The following is a 26,860-nucleotide window of genomic DNA, read 5'->3' on the forward strand; positions in this document are numbered from 1 at the left end:
CGGTGCTCCGGTTTCCTCCACCTCTCCAGAGACCTGCCACCCAAAGTGTGAATCTGTGTGTCCTGACACCAGACTGAAGATCTGTGCAGGGTGTCGGCTGCCCACTTGATTCTTTATGATTTGAAGACAGAGTACCCCCCCACCACCACCACCACCAAATATAAATAAACAAATAAATAAATAAACCAGTCATGCACAGGAAGGACATGCAGACTCCACAGAGTGCGAGCCGGCGATCTTCTTGGTGTGGAGATGAAACTGCCGTCCACTACACCACCGGAACACCAACAACAAATCAACACGGGCAGACAGTGTGTCCATAGGAAAAACATTTTATTGAAAAACATTTTCAGTTTGTAACAGACTGGTGGAATGTGTGTCATTTATCCTCACTTTAGTTTTAAGTTTCTGCAGGTTCAAACCATCTTTCACAGCCTGGCCATCTCATACTGCGAGGAAAAGGAGGGTGGGGGGGGGGGGGGGGGGTGGGGTGGCTGACGGCGTCCGTCCCCCCCCCCACCGCTAACTGGGACGTGACTGAACAGAACCGGGGAGGTGAACAAACGATGTAAATATAATACTGTCTTACTTACAAACTGGACTGGAGTCAAATCATCAACAGAACCAAAAAGAAAAAAAAAACTAAACAAACAGAAAAAAAGAAAAAAAACCCAAAAGAAACTAATTCAATAAATATTTATGGTACACACTTATGGCACAAATATGCAGCAGTCGGTTTGGCAACTTTTTCTCTTTCTCTCTTTTTTTTTTTTAAACCAAATTACCATGAAAACAGTGCAAAAGGGGAGGGAGGGAGTGGGGGGGGGGGGGGGGGTGGGGGGGGGGGGGGTGGGGGGGGACACGGGCTTTCCATCGAGCGCTAGCTAAAATACATAGCAAAAAATTCAAATTTTATACAAAACATCTTGCTTTAAGAGTTTATAAAAAAATGTTGTTGTTGTTTTTTTTAATTGGGTTCTGGTCAATATGTACATAAGCTATTTACCAAAAAAGTAGTTATGCTCTGTTGTACTGAAGTGTATCTCCAATTTTTTTCAGCTTTTTTTTTTTTTTTCATTTTTTCTCATTTGACTTTCCTAAAAAGGTGAATAAGGCTATTGTAACAACCCAGGATCCATATACAATACAAACATTAATGTATTTACAGTTTTCTTACCTACAGAAGTACGGTGCAAAATTACTGAGTCAAGTGACCAAGGGCTGACCATACGAGCAAGGCATTTTACAGTCGCCTGAGGTGCTTCTCCTAGCCCGTGTGGCTAAGACTCTCACAGCAGGGCGGCGCCGTTTCAGAGCAGGTCACACAGGAAAACCTGCGCCGTGTTGGGAGAGCGTTAGTCGGGTGGCAGCTAAGAAAAGGACGCCAGATTCAAAGAAACTAATAAGATTGTCATATTCTGCCGCAGACAGACAGCAACTAAACAGCCATTTTCTGTGTGTGGGTGTCTCTTTTTTTTTTCTCTCTCTCTCTCTTTCTTCTTAAATACCTGTGCAGGTGTGTTAGATACGTTTTCTTTTTTTTTGTCGTTGTTTTTATATCTTCACAGTTTACCTTTGTACTACGGCACACAGTCGGAACAGAAAAAGGGTTTCAGAAAAAAAAGTTCTACAAATAATAGAAGAAGAGAAGCTAACAGCAGGCTTGTGTGACGTACTTTTGTTAGTCTTGTGTCGTTGGTTTGTTTGTTGTTACATCTTTCAGTGGTTAAGAACACTTTCCTTGTTTTTTTTTTTCTAGTTTTTTTTTTACCTCTCAGAATCGATTAAAAAAATAAATAAGAATTGCATATTTGCAGATTTTGTAGCCTCTCAGAGGCACAAACCTCAGATCATACAAGGCTTGGCTTTTCGGTGAAAATTTGATGTTCTTTGTGAACGGATGAGTGTGTGGACGATGGGGCTGAGAGATGCTCGGGGACAAGGCTTCAATCCCTAGTAGGATCCTCACGCCAAAGATAATAATGGAGGTGAAGTCACACACACACACACACACACACACACACACGCACACGCACACACAGACATGAGTGTATGCACTGGATGTTCATGGGAAATATCCTTTGGGAGATGCTACACTGAGTGTGGGAGACACAGCTACTCTGCCCTTGTGTACACCAATGTGAGCTATTTTTGGGGTGGGGGGGTGGGGGTGGTGGGGTGTGGGGGGGGGGGTCGGGGCCCGGGCCGCCCTCCCCACGGTCCTCCTTCCCAGGACTGAGTCTTTGTCAACACGACAGGGCGACTCAGCGAGGTGGACAGATATGGAATAATCAAAAACCTAGATTGCATAATGTGCACTTATACCATAATATATTAACATTACTTCCTCTCCTCCATACCGCTTGACAACACCTGTGCTCTATGTGTCTAGCATAAATAAATTCTGCTTTTTTTTTTTTTGTCATCTTTCATCGTCCTTTTTTTTTGTTTGTTTGATTAAATGTACATCTATCCAGATTCCAAAAAAAAAAAAAAAATTAAAAACACAATATAGAAATGCTAATGGGAACGGGGAAACAGTGACGCTGTGAGAGGATGTCCCTGTGCTTTTTCAGAAAAACAGAGTAGGAGAGCACCAGTCACGTCGATTTTTGGGCCCTTTCGGCCATCCTTGATCATCACTGGACCCCTCGGGGTAAACCATCGACTGTATAAGAAGATAAAAGTAAAGCCAAACGGTCTTGACCGCCCCCCGGAGGCTGGGTGTAGTATAGGTCCAAAGCTCCACCTCCTGAGAGAATAATCACCACGTCTTTCCTAAACGATGGTGTTTGTTGTTTGAGAGGTTTCTTTGTTGGATCAGTTTGGTTTTAATTAGTTAAGTAACGTCATATGAAAGTGGGGACACGATTTGAGTGGGGATAGCACGGCCGCTTCCACGCGATCTGCGAGTTAGCTGGAGTCTCATCTGGAACATTTTGGCTTCACTTCCATAGAGAAGCATCTTTTTATACAGTCTATGGAGTAAACATTGCAGTACCTAGAGCTGTTTCAGCCAGCTACGCTAACTTCCACTAGATCTCGGGCCTCTTCTTCACCTGATGAAAACGGCAGTAAGGCGAACTGGGTTTCTTATCCCACACCCACCACCCCACCCACCCACACCCCTCCCCTACCCCCCCCCCCCCCCCCCCCCCCCACTCCCACCCCAACATAAAAAGCCCTCAGAGGCGAACCCTCGCTACGAAATCTAACGGGACACAGCTGCTCTCCCATCTCTCTCTTATCTGCCTCTGCGTGGACCGCTGTGAAGAGTGGAGGTAGCCAAAAGAGAACGAGGGGTTAAAAGTGCTGTACTAAGTCATGTGAGGGTCCTCCACTCTTTCCAGAAGCCACCCCGGACAGACCGTCAGACCCTCATCCAGCTCCCCGCCACTGTTGGGTCGCCGCACGTGACAGCAGAAACCTCGATTTGCACCTGAACTACACCAGGACATGACGACAAACAAAGAAAAGTGTATAGAAAGAAAGAAGGCGGGAATCTACTTTTCTCCTTAAAACCTTCAAGTAACGTCTGAAAGAGGTGACGGGCGATGAGGAAAAATGGTGTGATCCACACGTAAACCCAAAAGAGTTCACATTGACGGCGTGTCTGTGCGCGTGGGTGGATGTGTGTGATGGCGAGCATGTCGGGTGGCGGGGTGAGCGGGTGAATCTCCACCAGTCACTCCTGTGGAAAAGTCCCGGAGAGGATCAGCACGAGAAAGTCCCGACTCCCCTCCTCCGCCGGCTGCTAAATCCACCGAGTCTCTCTGGCCGGCGAGCCACAGCGAGGAAGGGCGGCCATCTTGTCAGTTCATGGTCAACTCTCCTCCCGGTTGTTTTTGTCTTTTTTTTCCTCTCTTTTCCCAAGCAGTAACAGGAACTTCCTGTTTCTCCTCCTGCCGCCCGGAAACCTTCCTGTCTATACATCCGTCCGTCCATCCAAAAGGAAAAACAAAACACGCTGTGCATCCATCTACTTCCTCAGCACGATTCCTCTCCCACAACGGCGGCCATGGCGGAGGAAGTCATTGAGCCACGCGGGGAGAGGGAAGAGGCCGTCCTCCCCAGAGAGCAACAGCAGCAGCAACCTTTTCTCCAGGCCCTTCACTCGTCCTGTCCCAAACCTGGGCAACGAGGTATCAGCGAAACGTCCAGAAAGTAACAAAAAGAACAATCACAAAACATCAGAGGAGAGGAGAGGAGAGGAGGAGGAGGAGGAGGAGGAGTGGACAGAGTGAGAGACAGAGAGAGAAAGAGCTAGAGTTTCCCTTCTGCAGGTGAGTCGGCAGCGTCTGCCCGAAACTCTGCTCAAGTGTAGTTCCGAGTTCCTGCTTCCAGAAGCTTCCCCTCAGACTTTGTAGTAGATGTTGGCCGGGCTCTGCGGCGGCATCTCCTGCACTATGTAGACCGGATGTCCGTAGTCGCCGCTGACCTTCTCGTAGTGCGGGCAGAAGACGCTGTCAGCAGTCCTGAGCGGGATGATGATGTCACTCGGCTCGGAGCCGTTATTGTTCCCGCCGCCGCCGCTCCGCTTCGGCGTGGCCAGGGTGCTCAGGGACAGCGTGGCCGCGTGCTGCGGCGAGTGCTTGCGGTGCCGCCGCCGGTACTTCAGCAGCAGCAGGACCAGCATGATGATGATGATGATGAAGATGACGCTGCCCGAGGCGATGCCCACGAAGATGGCCAACTCGGAGCCGATGGCGCTGGACGACTTGCCGCCGTTGCCGTTGTTGTCGTTGCTCTCTCTGGACGCTACGTCTGGAAGGGCGGAGGAAACAGCGGTGAGAGGAGCGAAGGCAGGAGAGGCGCCACGGCGGGCTTTAAAAGTCATCATCCGTCACGCTCACAGGCATTTGTTTGCTACTGTCGGTGATTTTTAGACTACGAGGGACTGCTGAGGTTGTTGACTCCACGAGGAGCTCTGAAGAGAGGGGGGACACTCCTGGTTGGAAGTGTCCCCGCTTCAACACACTCCACTGAAGTGGCAGACAGATACTGAGAGCTCTGCAGAACACCGGGAGCCCAAAGCAACAAAAACACATAAAGCATCAGCTGCTCTGCACGGAAACTGCCAACACGTTTGTCCGGCCTTTAAGACGCAGGTTTACCGCGGATGGAAATTCTGAACACGCGACGTTCCTGCCTTTTCAGATTTCACGGTTAAAGACGAGAGAAAAGACGAGCGACTCGGCGTCTGTCTACGGAAGGTCGCGTTCGATCGGGGTCCATTCAAATTCAGCCGGTGGAGACGGCGACCTTGAAACGAGGGCGCGCTCAGCCCGACGGGGATCCAGCACAATGGCCGGAGAGATACAGGCCGGCAGCACTTAGATGAATTACATTTTGAAAGCCATAAAGAGTAACTTCATTTTATAACTAGCGGTTCTAGACGAAGGGAAAAAAACAAAAACAAAGAAATACTTGATTTCATCATGAGACATCAAGTATGAAAGCTGAGCTCTGGCTTGCAGACCCACTCTCTGGTTCACATCCAACATTACTGTAGTGCAAGGAGGGATTACTGTCACCCTCACCCCCACCCACCCTCCACCCGTCCCCAAGGCCTGGACAGTGCTGCGATGGTGGGGCTGGGGGGGGGGGGGGGGGGGTTACAGGATGGCAGGCGGCCCACAGTGAGGACCCTTCCCTTGTCTTACAAGGGGATTACGCCGCCTCAGACGCTCTGCCCACAGCACTCTGGAGCCCATATGCTCGCGCTCGCGGCCGGGATGGAGGGATGAGACATCAGAAACAATGAAGGGGGGGGGTGAGATGCGCAGAGAGATGCTGAGGTGAGCAGATAGCGGCGCCAGCCTGGGTTTAACAGGCAGCGATGGCGCACCTGCACCTGCGGGCTGCGACTCGATGGGAAAACTGAAGAAAAAAACAAGGCGACGCCCCTTGGTGAGGCGGGACACAGACGGAGGGCTGGAGCGCTGTTTATGTAGGTCAGCTTGTTTTTGTTCTCAGGCCCTTCCTGGTCCCCCCCCCACCCCCCACCCCCCACCCCCCCGCGCGGAAATTGCCAGTCCCCGATTTACTTCTGCAGAGATTCTTAACTGCAACTTAATAGCAGAGATAAGGGCGGCCGGTCTGCGACGTGACGTCACGTCTCAATCTGAGTTGTGATTCGCCGCAGAAACAAGTGTGTGTCTGTGCTCGGAGCGAGTCGTTAGAGAAAAGATGGCAGACAGCGATCAGATCATTTTCCTCAAAATGTCACTTAAGCAGCAGGTTAAGTCCTTGAGGGGCCCGAGATGCCTATCAGCTTTATGGGCAACATTCAATTATTCGCTGACCTTTCTTTCCTTTACACACACACACACACACACACACATACACACACACACACACACGCACGCACGCACACACACACACGCACGCACGCACGCACACACACACACACACACACACACACACACACGCTGCTGCTGCTCACCTGGTTTCTCCAGCACGTCGTTGGGGTTGTAGGCGTCTTTGCCGTCCGAGTGCTTGGGGGAGTAGGGGACTCTGGTGGGGTTGTCTTTGGGTGAAATAGGATCAGAGGGATCTGAAAAATACAAATTAGAAGCAAACGTGTTTACATGTTTGTTACTTTGACTTTTTTTAAATAACAAATAGTTTTCTGTCCGAGGCTTCGGCTCCTCGTGTTGTTTGGTTTAAGTTCTTCTGACGGGATTATTTAAAGAAACCAAATGAAAACCTGCCCGTCATCCTCAATAAAAATCAACGTGCTGTGATCCAATCCAATCCAATCCAATGTATTTATAAAGCACTATTAAAAACAACTCAGTTGACCAAAGTGCTGTACAACAATATAAAAATACAATTATAAATACAACAATACAGTGGCAGCACAGAATACACTTTGAGCAGTAAAAGTCAACTTCAACACTGGTTAAAAGCCAAAGAGAACATGCGTGTTTTAAGATGTGATTTAAACAAGACAGTTTACAGAAGTAAAATCTATCAAGTAACTGGTATTGAAACTGAGTATAAAATACGTATTAGAATGTAGTTGGGGAGTTTGACAGTAGATTAAACAAGTAACAAGTATATATGTCATAAAAGCGGTGTAGTGTATAACATACCGCGGTTATTAAGCAGAACATAACTTAATTTCAGGGCAACTCTTTTATGTTTTCCTTCAATCTTAACAAGTTTAACATCTTAAAGAAATTGGTGTAGAATACAGTGAATTGTCCTCAACGTTCAGCAGAATCCATCATGCGTGATTTTACACGTTGCTTTGACGCATCTTGTTTGGTCTAATCTACACTGAGAAATGTTTTCCACGTGGCGCAGTCATCTGGTTTTGAGCCGCGTAGGTTATCTTTGACGTGACTGATTGAATTTTATATAACAGGAGCTATAGTGGGTAGAACACATATAATAATATACATAACGGGTATTTAAAGTGTATATTTGGTATTATGAAGTAATGTAGTGTAATATAACATACTACAGAGGTTATCTCATATATGGTACAGTTGTTATAGTTTTAAAACTGATACTTTATTACACAGAACAACTGTACTGCGGTGTATAGATTAGGATTATCAGTGTAGAATATTGTGGACTATAGAATGTCAGTACAGACATAATACACTGTATAAAGTGGATATAATATAGAAGAAACATGAGTACAGATTAGATTTGTATTCCCTCATGTTTTCTATTCAATGGGAAACATAATGTGACAGACGTGACTGTGAAAAACCAACAAACTGACGGCGTCACCTCCGTCACAAGCTTTACTCCAAATACACAATCTCCTGTGAGATTGTTTGACCTCCTCCATCACTAATCAATATAATCACACTCGTCTTCAATGCAAGCATAGACAGGAGCAACACTAAGAGCGATCGATAGTCCGTGTACATACGAGACATGCCGAGACAGACTTATCCATTTAACTCTTATTGATTCCCACAAACAATCTTCCTCCTGGAGCAGAAATCCTTCTGAGGGGAAGTTAAAGCGTCACACACACACCAGTTTTCTTCCACCGGCATGAAAAAAAATTACGCTTCTCAGGAGCCGATAATCAACCGGACTTCGATTTCGCTTCACTTTGAGATAAATACTGACGGAGGCTCATCAGTGTCTATGTGGCGGCGGTGAATGCTGAGCAGACCCTGGACCAGCCGAACGGAGGAACCATCCGCAGCCCGGAGCTCCATCTTACGGGAGTTTGCTTTTAATCACTCAGCTGATTTGGAAGCTGGAGCGTCACACAGGCAAAGCCAATTTCCAGGCCTGGTCGGCACCTGTTCCTCTAATTCCCCCGACCTTCAGAGCCAGGCCTGGGGTGAGGTCCGAGCCGGGGTGAGTGACCCGTCCAGGTGGCGGCCGGAGCGGCGGACTCTAAACTATCTTGGCGATAATCAAGGACGGAGTCTGTGTGCTGGAAAGGGTTAATGTGTGAGGCGCCTGAGGCTGAATACACTCTCAGGACGCGTGTGTGTGTGTGTGTGTGTGTGTGTGTGTGTGTGTGTGTGTGTGTGTGTGTGTGTGTGTGTGTGTGTGTGTGTGTGTGTGTGTCACATCAGGGTGCTAGATCATGAGAATTAGGTGTTTGTGTGCATTTAAACTACATGTTCATGTGTAGAAAGCTTTCAAGGGTACCAGAGCAGATGCTGCCTGTGCACTTGTGCATGCAAGCATACACAACCGTGTGTGTGTGGTGTGTGTGTGTGTGTGTGTGTGTGTGTGTGTGTGTGTGTGTGTGCGCGCATTAGGCGTGTGGTGGATTACACTTCCTGCCCCTCGCAGCCCCAGGTGTCATGGAGACGATGGAGCCGCACGCCGCTCAGCCTCCTGTGACCTTATTAGGACATTTCCACAGTCTCACACACACCATCTTTCTCTGCTCTGGTGCAGCTCTGCACCGCGGCCGCCTCGGCTCACGCTCCGATGCAATTTAAATACTCACTCTGTCCCACTTTCATGACTATCTTCATGGACTTGGTCTTGCACACGCCCCCCTCCTGGTTGTCGATGCCCTCCATGGTGCCGTTGGATGTGGCTGAAAAGAAAAGAGAAAGAGGGATGAGCATCGTGGTTCCGTCAGGGAATATATATCCTTTAAGCCTATCTCGGAGAAACAGCCCGCTCCCAAAGACAACAGCAGCTAAGAAAGGAATGTGACTCATCCTTCCACTTTAATAAAATCACAACGCGCCCGCTCATCACCTCCGCCGCGGCTCCGCTCCGCCGGAGTATTCCTCCTCCCCAAAGTCAATTAGTCTGAGTAATTGTGACTGTAATATCTCTAACTGTGCTGATGGGCCTCATGAAGGAGGCTGTTTAGAGGAGGACTGACACAGAGGCGGCCGCCATGTTGGATGACGGTGCGATAAGCCTCCTGACGGCTTCACCTGTGAGCTGCAGCTCCAACCGGACCGTCGTCCAGTCCGACCTCAGTCCAGCTCTCCACAACCTCACTAACCCGTCCTGGCGTCCACACCAGGAACAAAAAAACCTCTGAAGTCTTGGAAATGTGAGCAGAAGCAGCAGCACACATGTAGATATGTTTGATTTGGCATCATGATTGTTTTCCCACATTTTTTAAAGATGTTTCAGGTTGTTTTTAATCCATAAATATTCCACCGAGAAAGTGTGTGTGTGTCTTCATAAATATTCACTTTAATCAACCTCTCATACTTCCACCCGAGGTTCACTGATTTAAAAGTAATTTTCTCACATTGAAACACACTATTACTGTCTGAGATGTTTAAATATCAATCATTTGTGTTGGATATGAATACAATAATCAACATTCACTGTAAGCTACCCTTCATAGATTTACCGTCAGTTCTCATTCCCAAACAGCAAGTGTGTCTTGTTTCATTCGGATTCTTCAGTATTGATTTAAAACACATGGAGGGTGCCGGGTTCAATTAAAAAGTGTTTTGAAACGGAGTGAATCTGACCAGTAACATGACACATTTGAACCTGAAACAAAAACTCAGGAGGCATCAGTTTGGAAGACAGGAGTGAAAAGAGGGGTGGTGACGAGGTAACGTCTACCTCCACGACCTTAAAGGATCTAAAACAGCTCGAACGCTGTTTATGGGCCAGCAGAAGGTTCAGGAGAGTCCTGGATGTCCCTTCATTCATTCTTTAGCAGATTGAAATGACAGCAGTCCACTGAGAGGCCATTAGCCTCCATGCTATGTCCTCTTTTATCTCTGCTGCCTCCAGAGGGGGACAGGGAAAACTGCGACTCACAGGAGTCATGATGGTGCAGGAGGAGGAGGAGGAGGAGGAGGAGGAGGAGGAGGAGGAGGAGGAGGAGGAGGAGGAGGGGTTAAACCAGGGCTTGTGGTCTATCAGGTCACTAACACAGAGGCTAACGAGCTGCCGGTGCTTAGCGGCTTGGCTTCCAGCCAGCGCTCGGTGGCCCGCATTCACTCCTCCCTCCGATAACACCCCATCATCCACTGTTCCTCCTCCAACCCCCCTCCCCTCCTCCCCCCGGTTCTCCTGCACCAACCAACTGCTCTGGAATTGAAAAAGCAGGTACTCTGACATGATTGAAACAGCTTTAAAAAATGATACCGTGCTCCCTCCTCTCCCCTTTTCTCCTCCTCCCCATTGACATTTTTCTCCCCTGCTCTCCCTCCTCCTCCTCCTCCTCTTCCTCCCTCTTCACTACCAATCATTCTGATCCCAGTCCCCTCATTTCAATAAGACAGTGATGCGAGTGGACACAAAGAGCATGTTAACGAGAGCTCCCTCTTCTTCCTCCTCTTCCTCCTGCTACTCCTCTTCCTCCTCCGCCCTCTCTTCCTCCTCCTCCTCCTCCTCTTTGCTACCCCTTCACGTCTCCTTCTCTCGCTGACCTATGGCTTTCCAGTGGAGCCCGAAAAGCACATTACAGACAAAGCTCCTTAAAGGCTTTTGCTCCTGTGTGCGTGTGTGTGTGCGTGTGCGTGTGCGTGTCGGACATGCAGGATGCTGCGAGCGCCCTCGTCGAGGCGCCGGGACGTGTTCGCCCTCCGCAGGTCAAAGTTCAGGGTGAAAAAAGAAGGTGCGTTTATTTGTGGTGCGCCTGTTGTGTTTCGGTGTCGTCTGCCTCTCATATTGGTACTCTCGTCACTTCCCTTCCTCCTTCCCTTTGCCCTATATAAGCAGTTAACACATCAGCACCCGTCTCAGCTGAAGATCAAATTAAATAAACCCAGTCCTCCTCCGTGCCAAGCCTCCAAAAACAAATTGCTTTTTTTTTTTTTTTCTCCTTTTTTTTTGTAAACTTGGCAGCAACATTTCCCTGACATTTCAAAACTACCAGGGAGAGGAGAGCTTCAATCTGGAGCGGTGTAAAACTTTAAAAACGCTCCCTCCCCTTTAAATGCAGAGTAAAGCGTCAGAGCCGTGCCAGGCTGCGGTCCGCAGGCTGCAGGCCTGACTGGGATTTAAACAGAATGTGCTGTTGAATGGGCTAAAGATGTCTGAATGACCGGGCCCTCCCCAGCCCGGTCAGACACGGCCAGGGCGAGGGGGGGGTGGGGGTTCTGAGAGGACGAGCTGGCTACAGTTAACCAGCTAATCCATAATACCTCTGCTCGTGGGGGGGGTGGAGAATAGTCCTGGTACCTACAAGAACTTCATGAATGGGTTTAGGAGGCTGCTGGCTTTAGAGCAGCCAGATAACAGGCAGGTGGGGGGTGGGGGGGGGGGGGTATTGCGTCTGAGCTTCTGGAAGCCCAGAGACAGCCAACTCCACTATATTCTCCATTAGGAGGGGGTCCAGCAGAGGTGAGCCGGGGGGGGTTCCGACACATATCAAAGAAAACTATCATCAGACACCGTGTGGAATCTAGAACAAACCTAGAAACTGTCCATATCTTTATTCTTTCACAAGAGTTTGTGATGTTCTGGTGGTTCTACAGACTTTTTTTCACGTCACCTCAGGCGGATTTCTGGATTTTCAGTGTCTTGCTCAAGGACACGTCCACATATAGACGGGGAATTGAACTGGCAACCCTGTAGAAACCCTACAGAAAGGCATCCCACTCTACCAACTGAGGCGTTGAAGAAACCAACATCGGCTCGTCGCTTTTCGGAGCAAAGTGGTTTATCAAATAATAAGGACAACAAAGACTCTTTAAACTACGTGAAGAACAAACAAACAAGCTTAACCACACAGTCATCAAACTGCTCAATGTGTGTGGAAAATACATCGAGCGCCTTAACAAACACTTCAACACACCGGGAGTGGTACACACTGAGAATCGCACACAACGTGAACGATACCGGTAGTTTAGTTAACCTCTTGAGGCCTCCTATTACTTTTTACCTGAGCCTTAAAACAAACACACGGCCTGCAGGGAACAAATACTACAGTGTCTAGTAAGAACAGATGGAAGACTGAACACGAAATTACACGTCACTTCATCTACAGGGATTCTACTGAGATACAGTTATGCTGCAAGAAAATCACTTAATTTGTTCAAATTATTCTTTTCCACTGCATAGAAATGATGCCCTAATGCATACAGTGAGTACCGTCTCCACCACCAAAACTAAATACTCGGGCAAACCCAATCCCACCGACGTACAGGAATAAAATCAATCTGAGATAATCCCAGAAAAGAGAGCACTTTGAAAGCAGCATTGATTGAAGCTGCCAAATTCCCTGGTTGTAATTAATACACAATGCAGCGCCGAAAGACAAAGCTGGAGCCCGGCGAAGGCGGCGAGAGAGAGAGGAGGCCTTTCAGACAGATGGAGGGATGGACAGCAGAGGAGAGGAGAGAGTCTGCTGCCCAATGAGAGAGAGAGAGAGAGAGAGAGAGAGAGACAGGGGTGGACCAACGTGAGAAGACTATGGTGGCCATGATCTAAACGGCGGACGTAATCGCGGTCCGAGGGCTCGGCCGCAGAGCTCCAGGAGGGTGAGGGGGGCCGGTTAATGGCCGTCACGGCCGTGTGCCCTAATCGGCCCCGACAGGAGGCGCCTTGGCTCCTTCCCGGGACCCTGGTGACCCTCAGAAAAGAGGCCAGGGCAGAGCTGGGTCACCAGTCGCTCAATAACCACCAATCACAACAGAGCACACACACACACACACACACACACACACTCCAGCCCATTATGTAAATCCACTCAGGTTCATGGTATGTGTTTAACATTCAATTAGCAGAGCGACAAGAGGTGCATTAATTCAGATGTTGGCTGTTTTTAGCCTCCGTGGCTGTCATTCCCCCCCCCCCCCCCCCCACACACAGATACACATTAGCATTAGCAACTGATTCTTCCTGCCGCCCATTTTCATAATGTGATGATAATCTAACCTGGTCTGACTCGGGGATAACTCCAATCTGACCAGTCAGAGAAGAAAAAGTGCTTTTGAAAGTTAAGTCAGAGCGAATGAGAGCACTTTTCCCTCCGTCGGATTCCTCGCCCCGGATTAGCGGGAGGTGACGGCACTGTTTTCTGTTGTGACTGAAGCGAAAGGTGATTAAAGCCTTGATGAAATCGCCCCCCCACCACCACCACCCCACCACCCCCCCCAGCATGTGTGCGGCGACTGCAAATGCAACCTTCGTCCTTCCGCCGCCCTCTTTAGCTCATCTCCATCGGTATCTGCCGCGCTCTGTTTTCCTCTGTCTCTTTAGCTCTCTTTCTTCACTCCCTCCCTCCCTCGTTAGCTCTCTTTCGTCACTCTTTCTGCCCCCTTTCCCTCCTTATTCATCTCTCTCTCTCTCTCTCTCTCTCTCTTTCTCTCTCGCTCTCTCTCTCCCCTCCTCTTTAGCTCATGCGATCATCTAGCTCACTAGGTTCTCGGCTGCAGGCCACGCTGCCGCAGACAATCACGTCAGGCTCATCTGCTCCCAACCGGAGCGGCATTGTGCGCCGCCACTTTCAAATGTGGAGGGAAAAGGAGGGAAAACGCAAATGGTAGAGAAATGTACGAGAGGCAGAGCTGACATGGCAGCTAACGCAGAATCACACACACCCACAGATCCTTCAGCTCATCAGAGCCACAAACACATCCGACTGGCTCAGTGTGTGTGTGTGTGTTGTGTGTGTGTGGGGGGGGGGGGGGGGGGGGGGGGGGGGGGGTGAACGTAGCCATCTAATCCAGGTCTAGCCTTGGCACGAAGCTCCACACAAGGCAGCGCTAATCCAATTGGTGGAGACTCCCGATCCTCAGCATTGATGTGAGGGGCCGCCGCAATTGTGAGGAGAAATGGAGGATTAAACGGCCGGTTAATTAATTACGTATCGAGTGCTCACTCCAAAAAGACTAATGAAATCCTGGCGGTGAACTTTCCTGAGGCGGTGTCCCGGCAGAGCTTGGACAGAACTGGGAGGGGGGGGGGGGGTGGTGGGGGGGGGGGGGGGGGGCATGGTTATTCATTTATAAATCATTGCAGCCCTGCCTCAGTTATATAGTTTATAGTTATATATACATCATAAATGACATGAATTGTTTTCTCTTTAAGAGTCAGGATGAGTTCTGAGTGGAGTTTCCGACCCGTCTGTCTCCATGTTTACTGTATGAGTTACAGAGAGGTCGACTTTAAAATAATCATGCTACAAATGCATCTGAGGACCGGAGACGTTCCGTTACATCCGTAGTGTTGAAATAATAAAGGGAAGAGGCATGTTTCTTCTTTCCAGAGAAGAATGACGTGTGCTTTTTATTTCTTCATGCATTTTGTCTGTTTTCTTGCTTGTTCCCTCCTCCTGAGGTTTTACCAGACGGCCAACATCAGCAGGCACCATTCCTCCACCTAACGGAGAAACAGCTCGCTCTGGCTCCGTCTTTAGGCTACTTCCTTTACCACCAGCACCTCCTTTACCACCAGTCCTCCCTCCACCACCAGCAACTCCTTTACCACCAGTCCTCCCTCCACCACCAGCACCTCCTTTACCACCAGTCCTCCCTCCACCACCAGCACCTCCTTTACCACCAGTCCTCCCTCCACCACCAGCACCTCCTTTACCACCAGTCCTCCCTCCACCACCAGCACCTCCTCCAGCCGTGGGGATCGAGCAGCAGAGAGTCAGGCTGAGTAAACATCGGCACTGCCTCATCAATAATTAAGGGCAGAGTTTGGGGTGGAGGAGGCGAGGAGACGCAAGGGGAGGGGGGGAGCTTCTGCACCACTTCAGTCGGAAGCCTTTGTAGTCCCTGAACACTCAAGACCACATCTGAAGCTCTGATCGGCCTGCACAGCCAGAGACGTTCAACCACACTGTTTCAAGAAAGAAAAAAAACTCCAAACCTCAAGTCAATTCTCACGTGAACAGAGGACTGAAAACGTGTCACCTGCAACACCACAGAAGTACCTGTCAGACCCGAAACGCAGCGAGACGAGCCCCGCCATGTAAACAACCTGCAGCTCGGAGCCATTAAGTGACGGAGCCGCCGCTGCTCCCTGTTTGCTTTCAGACTAGTTGAGAGGATCAAACTGTGGTGTTCTGTGTGAAGCAGGAACTACAACTGATCAGTTGCTACCTGCTTCATTTGATTAGTAAAATCCACCTTTGTCCGACACAATAGGACAGTTTGGATTGGGGGGGGTGGGGGGATGCAACATTTCCTGCTTTTCTTTGATCCTCTCATCACTCTCTTCTCTTCTCCTTCCCCCTTTACTCAGTCAGGAAAATGGCCGTACCCGACTGTGACAGCTCACAGATGGCTGTGACAGAGCCTCGCAGATGGTCCGATCTGCGGCACGCTCCCCCCACCAGCGCCACGCAGATGGTTCAGTCCACCTCCCGTGTTTCAAACCGGGGGGCCGTCTCTGAAGCCCCCCCCCATCAGCGCTTCCTCCCAGGCCGGCGCCAGTACATCACAGGCAATCAGCAAAATAAAGTCGTGACACCTGCACCACGGGAATGGCTAAGTAATCACTTCCTCCCCGAACCATTAATTCCTAAAGCCAACATGGAGCGTCGGAGTTTGGTATCGTCAACCCAGCAAGGTTACTCGAACATCTTAAGCTCTGAAGGATTTGAGTGAACACGGCTCACACGCTGCTTCGTTTTTCACATCATTTCTCCCGCAACTGGTCTGATTTGTCAAACGTTGGGAGCGAAACCCAAAGGGAAAGGCTCAGAAGAAGACGAAAGAACACGAAACGTCTTTGTCTGAAATGCTATTCGAGGTAACTTCAAATGACTGAAGCATGTTGGCTGATATCTATGGGGACTCTAGGAAAGATTCTGCTTTAGATATACTGCGAGGGTTTGTTGTTTTTTTTTATAGTTATCTGGCAATGGAGCGTCTTCTACATCAGGTTGTGTCCAATATCTCGCAGAACGTCATCAAGAACATTCTTTCCCCTTTACCCTCTGATGTTCTGAGGAGGGCTGTAATAACGTAAGTCTTGAAAGTACAAAACCAAGGAGAACAAACAGATCTGAAAAGTCCATGGGGAAGCAACACGCCATAAGACTCTTTTAGCTTCGCCGTTAGACCAGACCTGACGTATGGTGATGAGCAGGTACTCACAGATGATGTAGTAGTCCCTCCCCCGGAGGAACTCCAGCCCCCACAGGTTGGGGCTGAACTCCTGAAACTTCAGGGTGAACTTCACGTCCTGGTCGGGCTTCACACAGTTGAGGAGCGGCGTATCGGCCTTGGTGATGATGCAGCTCTCCAGCTGCTCCTTGGGCACCATATACACCTTGTAAAACTCCACGCCGTCGCTCACCCCCGCCGTCCACCCGGGGGCACACAATGTCCAACTTATCCCCGATCTGGGGGTACAGTACCACGCCCTGGCCTGGCACGAATCTGACGGAGGGGGGAGGAGGGGGGGGGGGGGAGAAGGAGAGGAGGAGAGATCAGTTAGTCGCAGAAAAAAAACAGTTGAGAGTCATTTTGCATCAGAGGTTTTCTCATCTTGGAAAAAACGGGAAGCTGCTGTAATCATGGATGGAGTAATTACTGATCGTGTCCATTAATTTTAAATGACGAAAGATAATGGCGGAAGTGTGTGTGTGTGTGTGTGTGTGTGTGTGTGTGTGTGTGTGTGTGTGTGTGTGTGTGTGTGGTGACCTCCATATCTGGAGATAAAATCCCCCTGCTTCACTGCAGCGTCGTGGCAGCAGTGAAAAGAGCGAATAATTATCCAGCTAAATGAGAAGAAGGAGGCGCAGTTGCCGGGAAAACGAGGGAAACGGAGGAACGGCGTCAGCATACAAAACACAAAATGAAAAAAAAAAAAAATACCCCAATAAAAGCTTGACGAGGCAGAAACACACACGTGGACAGAGAACGCCTGTTTGGTCGGCCGCTGTGCTCGAACTTCCCTCAATTCTCCCCCAAAAAGTGAAATAACGCTGCTGTTCAGTGAGAAAGCACCGCCGGGCCGCTGCAGCTCGGCGTGACGGCTGCAGGTCGAAGTGAAGTCTTTATCTGCTGCGGACGCCCGGGAGGCTCTGACAGCAAGCTGCGACACCGCCGCCTGGAAACACGCCGGCTAATGAAGGCGGCGAGAACGTCGACAGGAGACGCGCAGACGGTGGATTTCCACACGTGTGCAGAGAGCCGCAGATCAAAGTTAATTTGGGGGGATTTAAATTCAATTTATTCCATTTGTAATTACACAAATGGGGTAAAAGCAGCAATTTCTCACATCTGAAGGTCTTTGAACTCTTTCTTTATTGCATGACTCAGAGTGGGATAAGCAGCTTCCCGGGATTAAGAACTCAATCTGATCAGTCTTGTGACTGAAAAACAAACTGAAAACATTCACTAACAATAGAAAATAATGCACCTTAAACGGAGCTGAAAATCACACTATTCATCTGTTTTTAACTGGACTTGACCATGTCTGCATGCATGTATGTAATTTGACACCTGCCTCAGTAAAGGTCAAGAATCATGAGATTTTCCGCACAAACAGGATTCGTGTTACATACAAGGTGCAAGCGACACAAAACTAAAGCAATAACAAACACACACACACACACACACACACACACACAACCTGCAGCACTATTATGAGAAGTGTGTGAGCGCGAGGAAGAGACAAACATTACGACACGTCAGACACTGAAGACGTGAAGACAACGGAAAGCAGGAGGAAATAATGTGTTTCTATATGTTAACTCTGTGTGTGTGTGTGTGTGTGTGTGTGTGTGTGTGTGTGTGTGTGTGTGTGTGTGTGTGTGTGTGTGTGTGTGTGTGTGTGTGTGTGTGTGTGTGTGTGTTGACAGAGACACTTGTTCTTCTGTCCGTCACACACACTGAGTCCAACTGATTCAGACATTATTTCTCCTCCACTCTCCCACAGCAGGCATCCGTTGGAAAACTGCATGCACACACACACACACACACACACACACACACACACACACACACACACACACATACACAAACACACACACACACACAGAGCTAAGTAGGCCGAGCAAGTATTTTTCCTGCAGCCCCGGGGACACACTCAGCGGTGGTACAGTGTGTCCAGTGACGGACACACGGAAGGGAAGGGGAGGCATATCTGAGCGTCGCAGCGCCATCTGGCCTCATCTTCTCATCAGTGTGTGTATGACAGAGAGGGAGAGAGAGAGAGAGAGAGAGAGAGAGAGAGAGAGAGAGAGAGAGAGAGAGAGAGAGAGAGAGAGAGAGTCCAGTCAGGAAAAGTGGAGCACATACAGAAAGACAGAAAAGGAGAGAGAGGCAGGGTCCTCAGAAAAGCCTTGAAGGCTTCACTTGTGTGTGTGTGTGCGTGTGTGTGTGTGTGTGTGTGTGCGCGTGTGCGTGTGTGTGTGTTAACCCTCTATGTGTGTGTAAGCGCTCATTCATGCGTGCACGCAGGCATGTGTGTTTATACGGCGGTGAAAGCATGCATGCATGTGCTGATTGTGAATGTGTGCAGAGCTGCAGCCTCCATCATGAAACCCTGACGGGCTGAGATCAGCAGATCCTGTTCTGTGATCATTACTTTGTCATTCCTTCACCAAAACGGGGGGGGGGGGGGGGTGGGGGGGTAACCACTGCCCCACCATGCCAACAAATCATCAGATGATCAAATCATCTGGTTCAGGTCAGAATAAAGGCAGCTCACACTGCCCTGCGTCTGTTCTCACTCTACTTCTAAACTACTTCATTGATTGATTTTAGTTCCTGTTAAACTCTAAAATTCCTTCAATCAACTCTATAGTGAGAAGGTTTTGGATGAATGAGTTAAAAATAACAGGACGTTCAAGGAAATGTGAGTTTTTCGGACCGAAAGCAACAAACCGACTCGTTATGAAGCGACGGCGAAGAAGAAAGTTGGTAAAAGTGAACTTGCAAAACACTAGAGGAACGATGAGTCGGTGTCGGAGAGCAAACGACAGAACGTGTGCGCTAGCATCAGTGCTACAAACACAGCGCAGCGATCACTGTGCCCCCTGGTGGCCGGCGCAGCAAAGCTCACCGACCCCTTGACTGGGATCACCTGCGCTCCTGGAACTCACGTCATTTAATATGATCCGACGTCAAGTGGTTCGCCTCAAACGCTTGATATGGACAAGTGTGATCAGTCTGCACCAGATCTCACTCAAACTCAAACGGTCCGTCCAACACCGAGGGAACTTCTCCTCCATCGTCCATCATTGATCTGTTAATATAAAGAGTCTTCTCCCTCCTTTCACTCAGGCTGAACTGTCCTGCCCGGCATCGATACGCTGCCCCATTCACACCGACGAGTCACAAACAGGTTTTCCTCACGTGGCTCTGCTGTCGAGCACGGAGCACTGAAACAATCAGAGGTGTGACGCTAAATCAACTTCATCATGAAGGAACTTAAGAGGGGAAAACTTGTCATCGCCAAATCTGGCGTTTTCGTGCGAGAGTCACCTCATTTAGTTATTATTCAAACTTTCTTTCAGCTTTGAGCTAAAAACAAACCTGGTGTGACCGTGATGACGTCAGATCAGTGTTGAGATGATAAGCGTTTACATGGAGGCGTCGCTTTGAACTGAGTTTTTACACAAACGTGACACGGATTGAACTTTTGGTCACAAAGTGGATTTTTAGGGACTTTTGTAGCTGCAGGTGATGAATCTGCAGGGCGACATCTGTTTTCCTTGTTTACCTCCGCGCTGTGCCTTTGCACCTTTACATTTACATTGTGTGTGTGTGTGTGTGTGTGTGTGGGGGGGGGGGGGGGGGGGTATTTAGAGCAAAAGGAAGCAAAAGGAGGCTGACAGGGTTCCTTCCTGAGAAGCAGCAAAAAGAAAATAGAACTTTGTCATGTGACTATTTTCCCCCCCACCGCCCACCCCCTCCACCCCCCACCCCCACCAGGCCTCGGCCCTTGGTGGTCCGGGGGTCACTCGTCCTCCTCTTCTTCCTCGTCCTGCAGCTCCTTCCACTCCTCCTCCAGTAATCCGGGCCTTCGAGATCCCGGCGAGCCGAGACGTAATTACCCCGCCGCCCCCCCCCCGGGACCCGGGCGCTTTCTTCTCTCTCGTCCCCTGCTCCGTCTTTTTTCTTCTTTCATGACAAAATCTGAATCATTGGCTTTTCTCTGCTGCTGCTAATAGAAAAGAAATCGACCTCCTCTTCCTCTTTTTCTGTTTGTTTTCTTTCAGCAGATTTTTCCTGCAAATTAAATGTATCTCGGGACTCAAACCCCCAGTATAACCACTCCGACCACTTCTCCACCGTAGCAGGAAAAGAGAAAAGAGGAGGAGGCATCATTTTCTATCAACTGGCACCCCCTGCACCCCCTCCCCTCCTCCTCCTCCTCCCTCACTCACAAAAGGACCCACCGAGGTGCCCCCATTGCTGCCCGGTCACAAAGGGCCCGTGGGTGAGTGTGTGTGTGTGTGTGTGTGTGTGTGTGTGTGTGTGTGTGTGTGTGTGTGTGTGTGTGTGTGTGTGTGTGTGTGTGTGTGTGTGTGTGTGTGTGTGTGTGTAATCTCTTAATGAACTGCGGTGGAGGAGAGGGAGCGCTCCTTTTACATAAACCATGTAAAGCAGGCCTCGCTTTTGTTTCTCCCTCCCAACTACAAAATGGATTACCAGACGAAGGAGGTGCATGTGTGTGCGTGTGTGTGTGTGTGTTGGGGGGGGGTTTGGAGGAGGTGGGGGTCACTCTCTTGTTTTTTTTTCTTAGGAAGCTCATGCATAAGGGCAGTAAAGCAGTAAAGCACGCACAACAATGAGGTTTAATCGACACAGCCGTCAGCCCGTGGAGGGATTTTAACTACAAGACATACACACACACACACACACACACACACACACACACACACACACACACAGTGAGAGAGCGGTTCCCCCCATTTCTCTCTCCCAGCCTGCACAAACACACAAAGGCATCAAACCGACCCAGAGCCTCTACATTTCTAACGTTCATCCTTCCTTTTCCTTCAATAGTCAAAAACACAAACTTAAGACGAGACGAGGAGGCAGGAGGACGAGGAGGCAGGAGGAGGCAGGAGGACGAGGAGGCAGGAGGACGAGGAGGCAGGAGGAGGCAGGAGGACAACTCAACATATTGCTGACCCGCTCTATAACGTTAGTCAGGCTTCAAGAGAGCCGAGCTCAGAGGACGTCGCTCGTGAGGGAATAAAACAAAGAAACTCAATTAGAGGGAGACTTCAGGTGAGACTGCTGTGGACTGGATTTCACTGCAGGTTCAGACAGAGTGTGACCCGCACACGGGAGCGCCGCGGCGGGTCGTCACGCAACCGTGTCGCCCTCCGAGCCGCTCGCCCGGACCGGCAGACCCGAGCGGGAATGCTAATTCGGCAGGAATGCCAACTGCGCTCGTGCGGCGGCCCCGAGGCCTGTACCCGCTCTGGGGGTCGGACGCTCCCCGAAGTATTTTCTCTAAATACAAAACTGAGTCAGAACCACTAAAACTGAGCAGACTGAGGAGAGCATATCAAACACACACACACACACACACACACACACACACACACACACACACACACACACACACACACACACACACACACACACACACACACACACACACACACACACAGACCTGCAAAGGTGAAGGAGTGTGAGCCAGGACGTCGCGTGCGACACTGAAAACGTCTCTGCTGAACGACCTCCTCTTGTTTTTTATCGCAGCAGCTTCGGAAACCGCACAGTAAAAATAAACAGGCAACATTTAAAATATACTGTAGCCTGGAAGAACAAGGCGAAACTAAAATAACCTGACATTTTAATGTGACCTTTTTATTAATGTCAATATAGAAGATTAAAGCTTGAACAGGTCAAAATGGCAGTGAAGACCAACAAACATCAAAGTTTATTAGACGGTCCCTGTTCAAAATACTGTTAATAAACTTAGATAATTAAATATTTAGAATAGAATAGAATAGAATAGTTCTTTATTGTCTACTTGGAAGCAATGTTAAAAGACTGTTTACAGCAATGATATATAGTTTACATCATCCTCTGTGGCGGCACACAGGAATCAAAAATAGCGTGTAATCATGTGTATTTCAAAGCAAACCTGTTTAATGACATTAACTGGATGAAGTTCAACTTCATATCTGAAATGAACACAGCTTTCATTCGGGATTATTTAGGAACTAGTTTGTTCAAAATGATGTTTTACAGTATAAGCGGGCATCAATTGACACCAGCAGTATAAAAACAAGTCACTACAGGCCCAATGTACCTGTGATACAAACCAGCTGAAACATTTGACTGTGAAATACTGAGAATACTGGAAAAACTGGATAAAAACGTCGTGATTATAACTTGGAACGGGCATTTTGGTGGGTCAGACCCGGACGCAGATGGCTGTGGCAGTCAAGAGGCTGGTGAGGCCGAGCACACAGGGCTCGGCAGCACCAGAATCCTCCTCTCACACACACACACACACACACACACACACACACACACACACACACACGGAAAGACCGCGCGGACCTTGTGCGCCGCGGGGACGCAACGCACTGGGCCGCGCGTTAAAAAACGTCCGTCCGCAGCCGTTCAAACTGGAAGAGCCTCAACAATAGACACCTGTTAGACCGTCCCAACGTCTCCACACACACACACACACACACACACACACACACACACACACACACACACACATACACACAGGGAGCTGAATTACTGAGAGGAACTGGGAGTCTGGCCGTGACGAAACGGCCACAAAAGAAGGCGCCTGTGACCAAACGTGCAGAGAGAAAGACACCTTCTCCTAAAACTGATGGAAGAAAAACCTCTTTAAGCGCCTTTTTAGCTTTTCAGAATATTTACAGGGGTCACGGTGATGTCAGGCTGCGCGAACAACGGCAGGAAAACGAGATCTGACCAATAATGAGGCCTAAACGATCACCGCCAGGACATCAGAAACAATTATGAATAAATGATAAACAACATAAACATGACTTTACGCACCGGCTCTACAGCTCGGTCCATATAAACTTTCCATCTCTCCTACCACAAATCCACCAGGAAGCCCAATAAAAACACACCTGGCTTTTGCACTGTCTCCCTTGAACCGCAGCGGAGCGTCGCACCCCGCCGGAGCGTCCCGGCCGCTGCGCCGGAGCGCCCCGGTGGCTCCGGCTGAGCCTCCCGCCTCACCTTTCTCCTCATAAATATCATTATCTCCAAACACAGAGGAGGTATAGACAGCGGGGGAGCATGTGTGAGCCTACTAACGCTGAAAAAGCCTCCTTTGGACCTGTTACAGTCAACCCTATGAATAACTTATTATTTACCACCAGACATGAATGCTGCATTTTTTTATTTTTTTTTTAATTATTATTATTTTAAATTTTTTTGCCAAAGCATCACACACGTTCTAAATATGAGCCGGGCATCCAGGCAACGTTGAAGCATTAACAACAGTATGAAGAAGAAAAGCTCGTGGCACAGGTTTGCACACTGCTCGGTGCCGCGCGGGCCTCTCCGTCCCCTCGCACTGCCCGCAAGTGTTTTCCTCAACGGCGACACGAGCTGCTTCATCTCGGCCTGTGTTTGCGGCTGACGGCTTCACTGTGCTGCCTGGATCACCTCCATTCTCCATACGGACAATAAACTGGAGGAGAAGGAGTCCCGACGCAAAGTGGCAGGCGGTGGTTCGGCAATTTTACGCGTTATGATGCGGTGTTTTGAAAGAAAATCAGAAGGTTCTGGATATGATTGGCTGAAAATGTGAAATAATTGGAGATGTGAACATGTCACTCCTGTGAGGGCTCTTTGTTGAGTGAGTGCGGGTATTTTACGCGTTGAGGTGTGGGCGGCGAGCTGCGCCGTTTGTTCCAGTCTGGCATTAAAAACCGTCTTTCAGTGTGTGTGTGTGTGTCTGTGTGTGTGTGCGTGTGTGTGTGTGTGTGTGTGTGTACTCACTTGGTGTTTGTTGTGTTCCAGTAGATGGACTCCAGGATGAGCGCCCGGCACAAGTCCACTTTGAAGGCAATAAACAAAACTCCGAAATAATATCTCCACATCGAGTCCCCCATGGTTCCGTGTCTGCTGCACAATCCGTGTCAAAATGAACCGATAGTGTGAGTCCTCATGCACACCAAAAAATTGGAAAAAAGAAATCACACAAGAGAGGAGGAAGAGCTGCGCTCCAGAAACGCTCTTCACGGTAAATCCCGATCCGGAGGCGCACGGAGCCCGATCAGAGCATCTCCTGCGACCGAGCTGCTCCACAAACCAAAGGCGCACGGCGGCAGTTCATTCAGCGGGCAGAGCCTCGATATTCTCCCCTAAGACTTCAACCCTCCGCGATACATCCCTCAGAGAGACTCGGAGAAAAAGTGGCGGGTCCGCGCGTGCACCGGGCGGCAGATGGAAATCAATACAAGTAATAATCCCTCTGCGTTTATAGTCCAGCAATGCAACATCCAAGAGCAGCAGAGAAGAGGAGAGCGGCGGCTGCAACAGTGAGAAATCCCCGCACACGCACGCACAGGCACGCACGCGTTCAGCTGGCGCTGGTGGAGGTGATGGTGTGGGTGACAGCAGCAGAAAAATGAGCAGGGCGAAACAATGAGGTCGGATGGTCAAAATGAAGAAAATTATCAAATGTGACAATGAGAGAAATCAAAGGAGCTGGAATGGAAGTTCTCATACTATATAAAAGGTCCACAATCCTCCAGAAGAAGAAGAAGAAGAAAAATATGAAAGAACCAAAAAAAAAAAGAAAAAGAAGTGGCTGCGACTCAGGTCCTCGTCAGGTTGCGTCCTCCCCGCAGACTCACGCACGGGAGGCTGCTTGTGCCTCAGCGGCTGCTCCGAAACCTGGATGGAAAGTAACTGCGACGGGATTGAGACTGGGAATATTTGGTGAGCGGCTCGCGCTCGGGCTCCACCCCCGGCCGCCGCTGATTGGTCCGCGGGCGGGGGAAGTCAAGAGGAGGCGAGCTGTCAATCAAACGACCGGAGGAGAAATTCCAGCTCAGTTCGACTTTATCCAACGAACCACACCGTGACCCGAGTTCAGCTCGTGTTGGGGCATTTTCATCTGATAAATAATAAATAATCAATAAATATCATTAAAGAAAACACATGAATGGTTCAATGACAAGTGAAGATGCGAAGCGTAATTAACTTCGTGCGTAATTTACACGTTTTTACTCCGAATTAACAAATAGCCCGATGCCTGAATGTGGATTTAAAAGAACCCCCCCCCCCCCCCCACACACACACACACACACACACACACACACACACACACACACACACACACACACACAAGCTGCAATCAAGTAGAAAACACTGCAGCTCCATAGAGGTGAACACTCTCTCTCACACACACACACACTCAGACACACACACACACACACTGTACTGCGCCACACAATAACTTCAAGTTCATTCACAAGGCAAGAGCGCCCACTAGCGGAAGATTCCGGAGCGGGAACTCACAGAACTTCAGATGTTCACACTGAATTCTGTTTTAATGAACATCTACGTGAAGATGGTTGATTATATTTAATAACAACGACCAAGCAATGATACATTTCCACGGAATTGCACAGGATTATGAACATTTACTGATTCAAATAAGCAGCAGTTCCTGAATGTTTGGACATTTTCTATGACGCCTAAACGGCTTTTATGTTAAATTGTTTCTCTGTCAAACAACAAAACGAAAACATTAATATATTTTGCTGACGGAACATTAAATAATACTCTTCTTTCCACTGTTCGACATGAAACCTTCTCATACAGCAGAGTCAAGTTTACAATCAAACCATGGAGGTTTTTTTTAACCTTCAACATGAAGATAAAGCTGTTAACATTGACATGTAGTGTAATTCATCCACCAGTGAGTAAAATGAAGAACTCAAGAAGACATTTCTGTTTGACTTTCATGAAAAGCGTCAGTAAAGTAAGTTTGTTGAGCTCAACTGACAAAATACTAAAAGATTTATTTTGGTGAAGAGTCACACTCATCAGCTGCGATGGAAGAAAAGAGTCTGAAAGTTATAATGAGGGAAATATATAAATGTATGGACCTCCTGCTTCATTTCCACTGAAACACTCACACCGTTTAGTAAACAGCCTCTAATTAAATGAGCTCACACACACTCACACACACACCTCGCTTAACTGCAGATGTGTGAAAGTGTGAACTTTTTCTCCCGGTTTGTTGATTGGTTTAGCCGCGGATGAGGCTGAGGTGACAGCGGCCTGTGAGATGAGAGCAGCCCGCTGCGTGCTGCTCCTGCCCGGGCAAACACAGAGCGCAGCCCCGCTCCGGCCCCGGGTGGATGTTTATTGGACCAGATTAGGAGAGAAATCAGCTTCAATCAGCTCCAGTGATTTGATTTTCTCTTCCCTTTATTGAAAAAGTCCCTGTTTTTTTTTGTTTTTTTTTTACATTTACCTGATAATAATGTGCCAAAAGGCGCTTTAATATGGAAGATTTGAAGGAAAGTGTTAAAAATAAGTAAAATTCT

At 48.8% G+C, this 26,860-nt stretch overlaps 1 protein-coding gene across 1 annotated transcript; it reads right to left on the reverse strand.

The window, feature by feature from the left end:
- Positions 1-1,556: 1,556 nt before the first annotated feature.
- efnb2a (ephrin-B2a) lies at positions 1,557-24,523 on the reverse strand. Its single transcript, XM_080478535.1, is given in 6 exon segments — positions 1,557-4,764; positions 6,446-6,556; positions 8,942-9,034; positions 16,479-16,686; positions 16,688-16,763; positions 24,297-24,523. Coding segments are annotated over 6 exon segments (1,011 nt in total). The 5' UTR covers positions 24,410-24,523; the 3' UTR covers positions 1,557-4,354.
- Between the last annotated feature and the right edge of the window lie 2,337 nt (positions 24,524-26,860).

Source organism: Lipophrys pholis, assembly GCF_963383615.2.
Source record: "Lipophrys pholis genome assembly, chromosome: 13".
Taxonomy (NCBI): Eukaryota; Metazoa; Chordata; class Actinopteri; order Blenniiformes; family Blenniidae; genus Lipophrys; species Lipophrys pholis.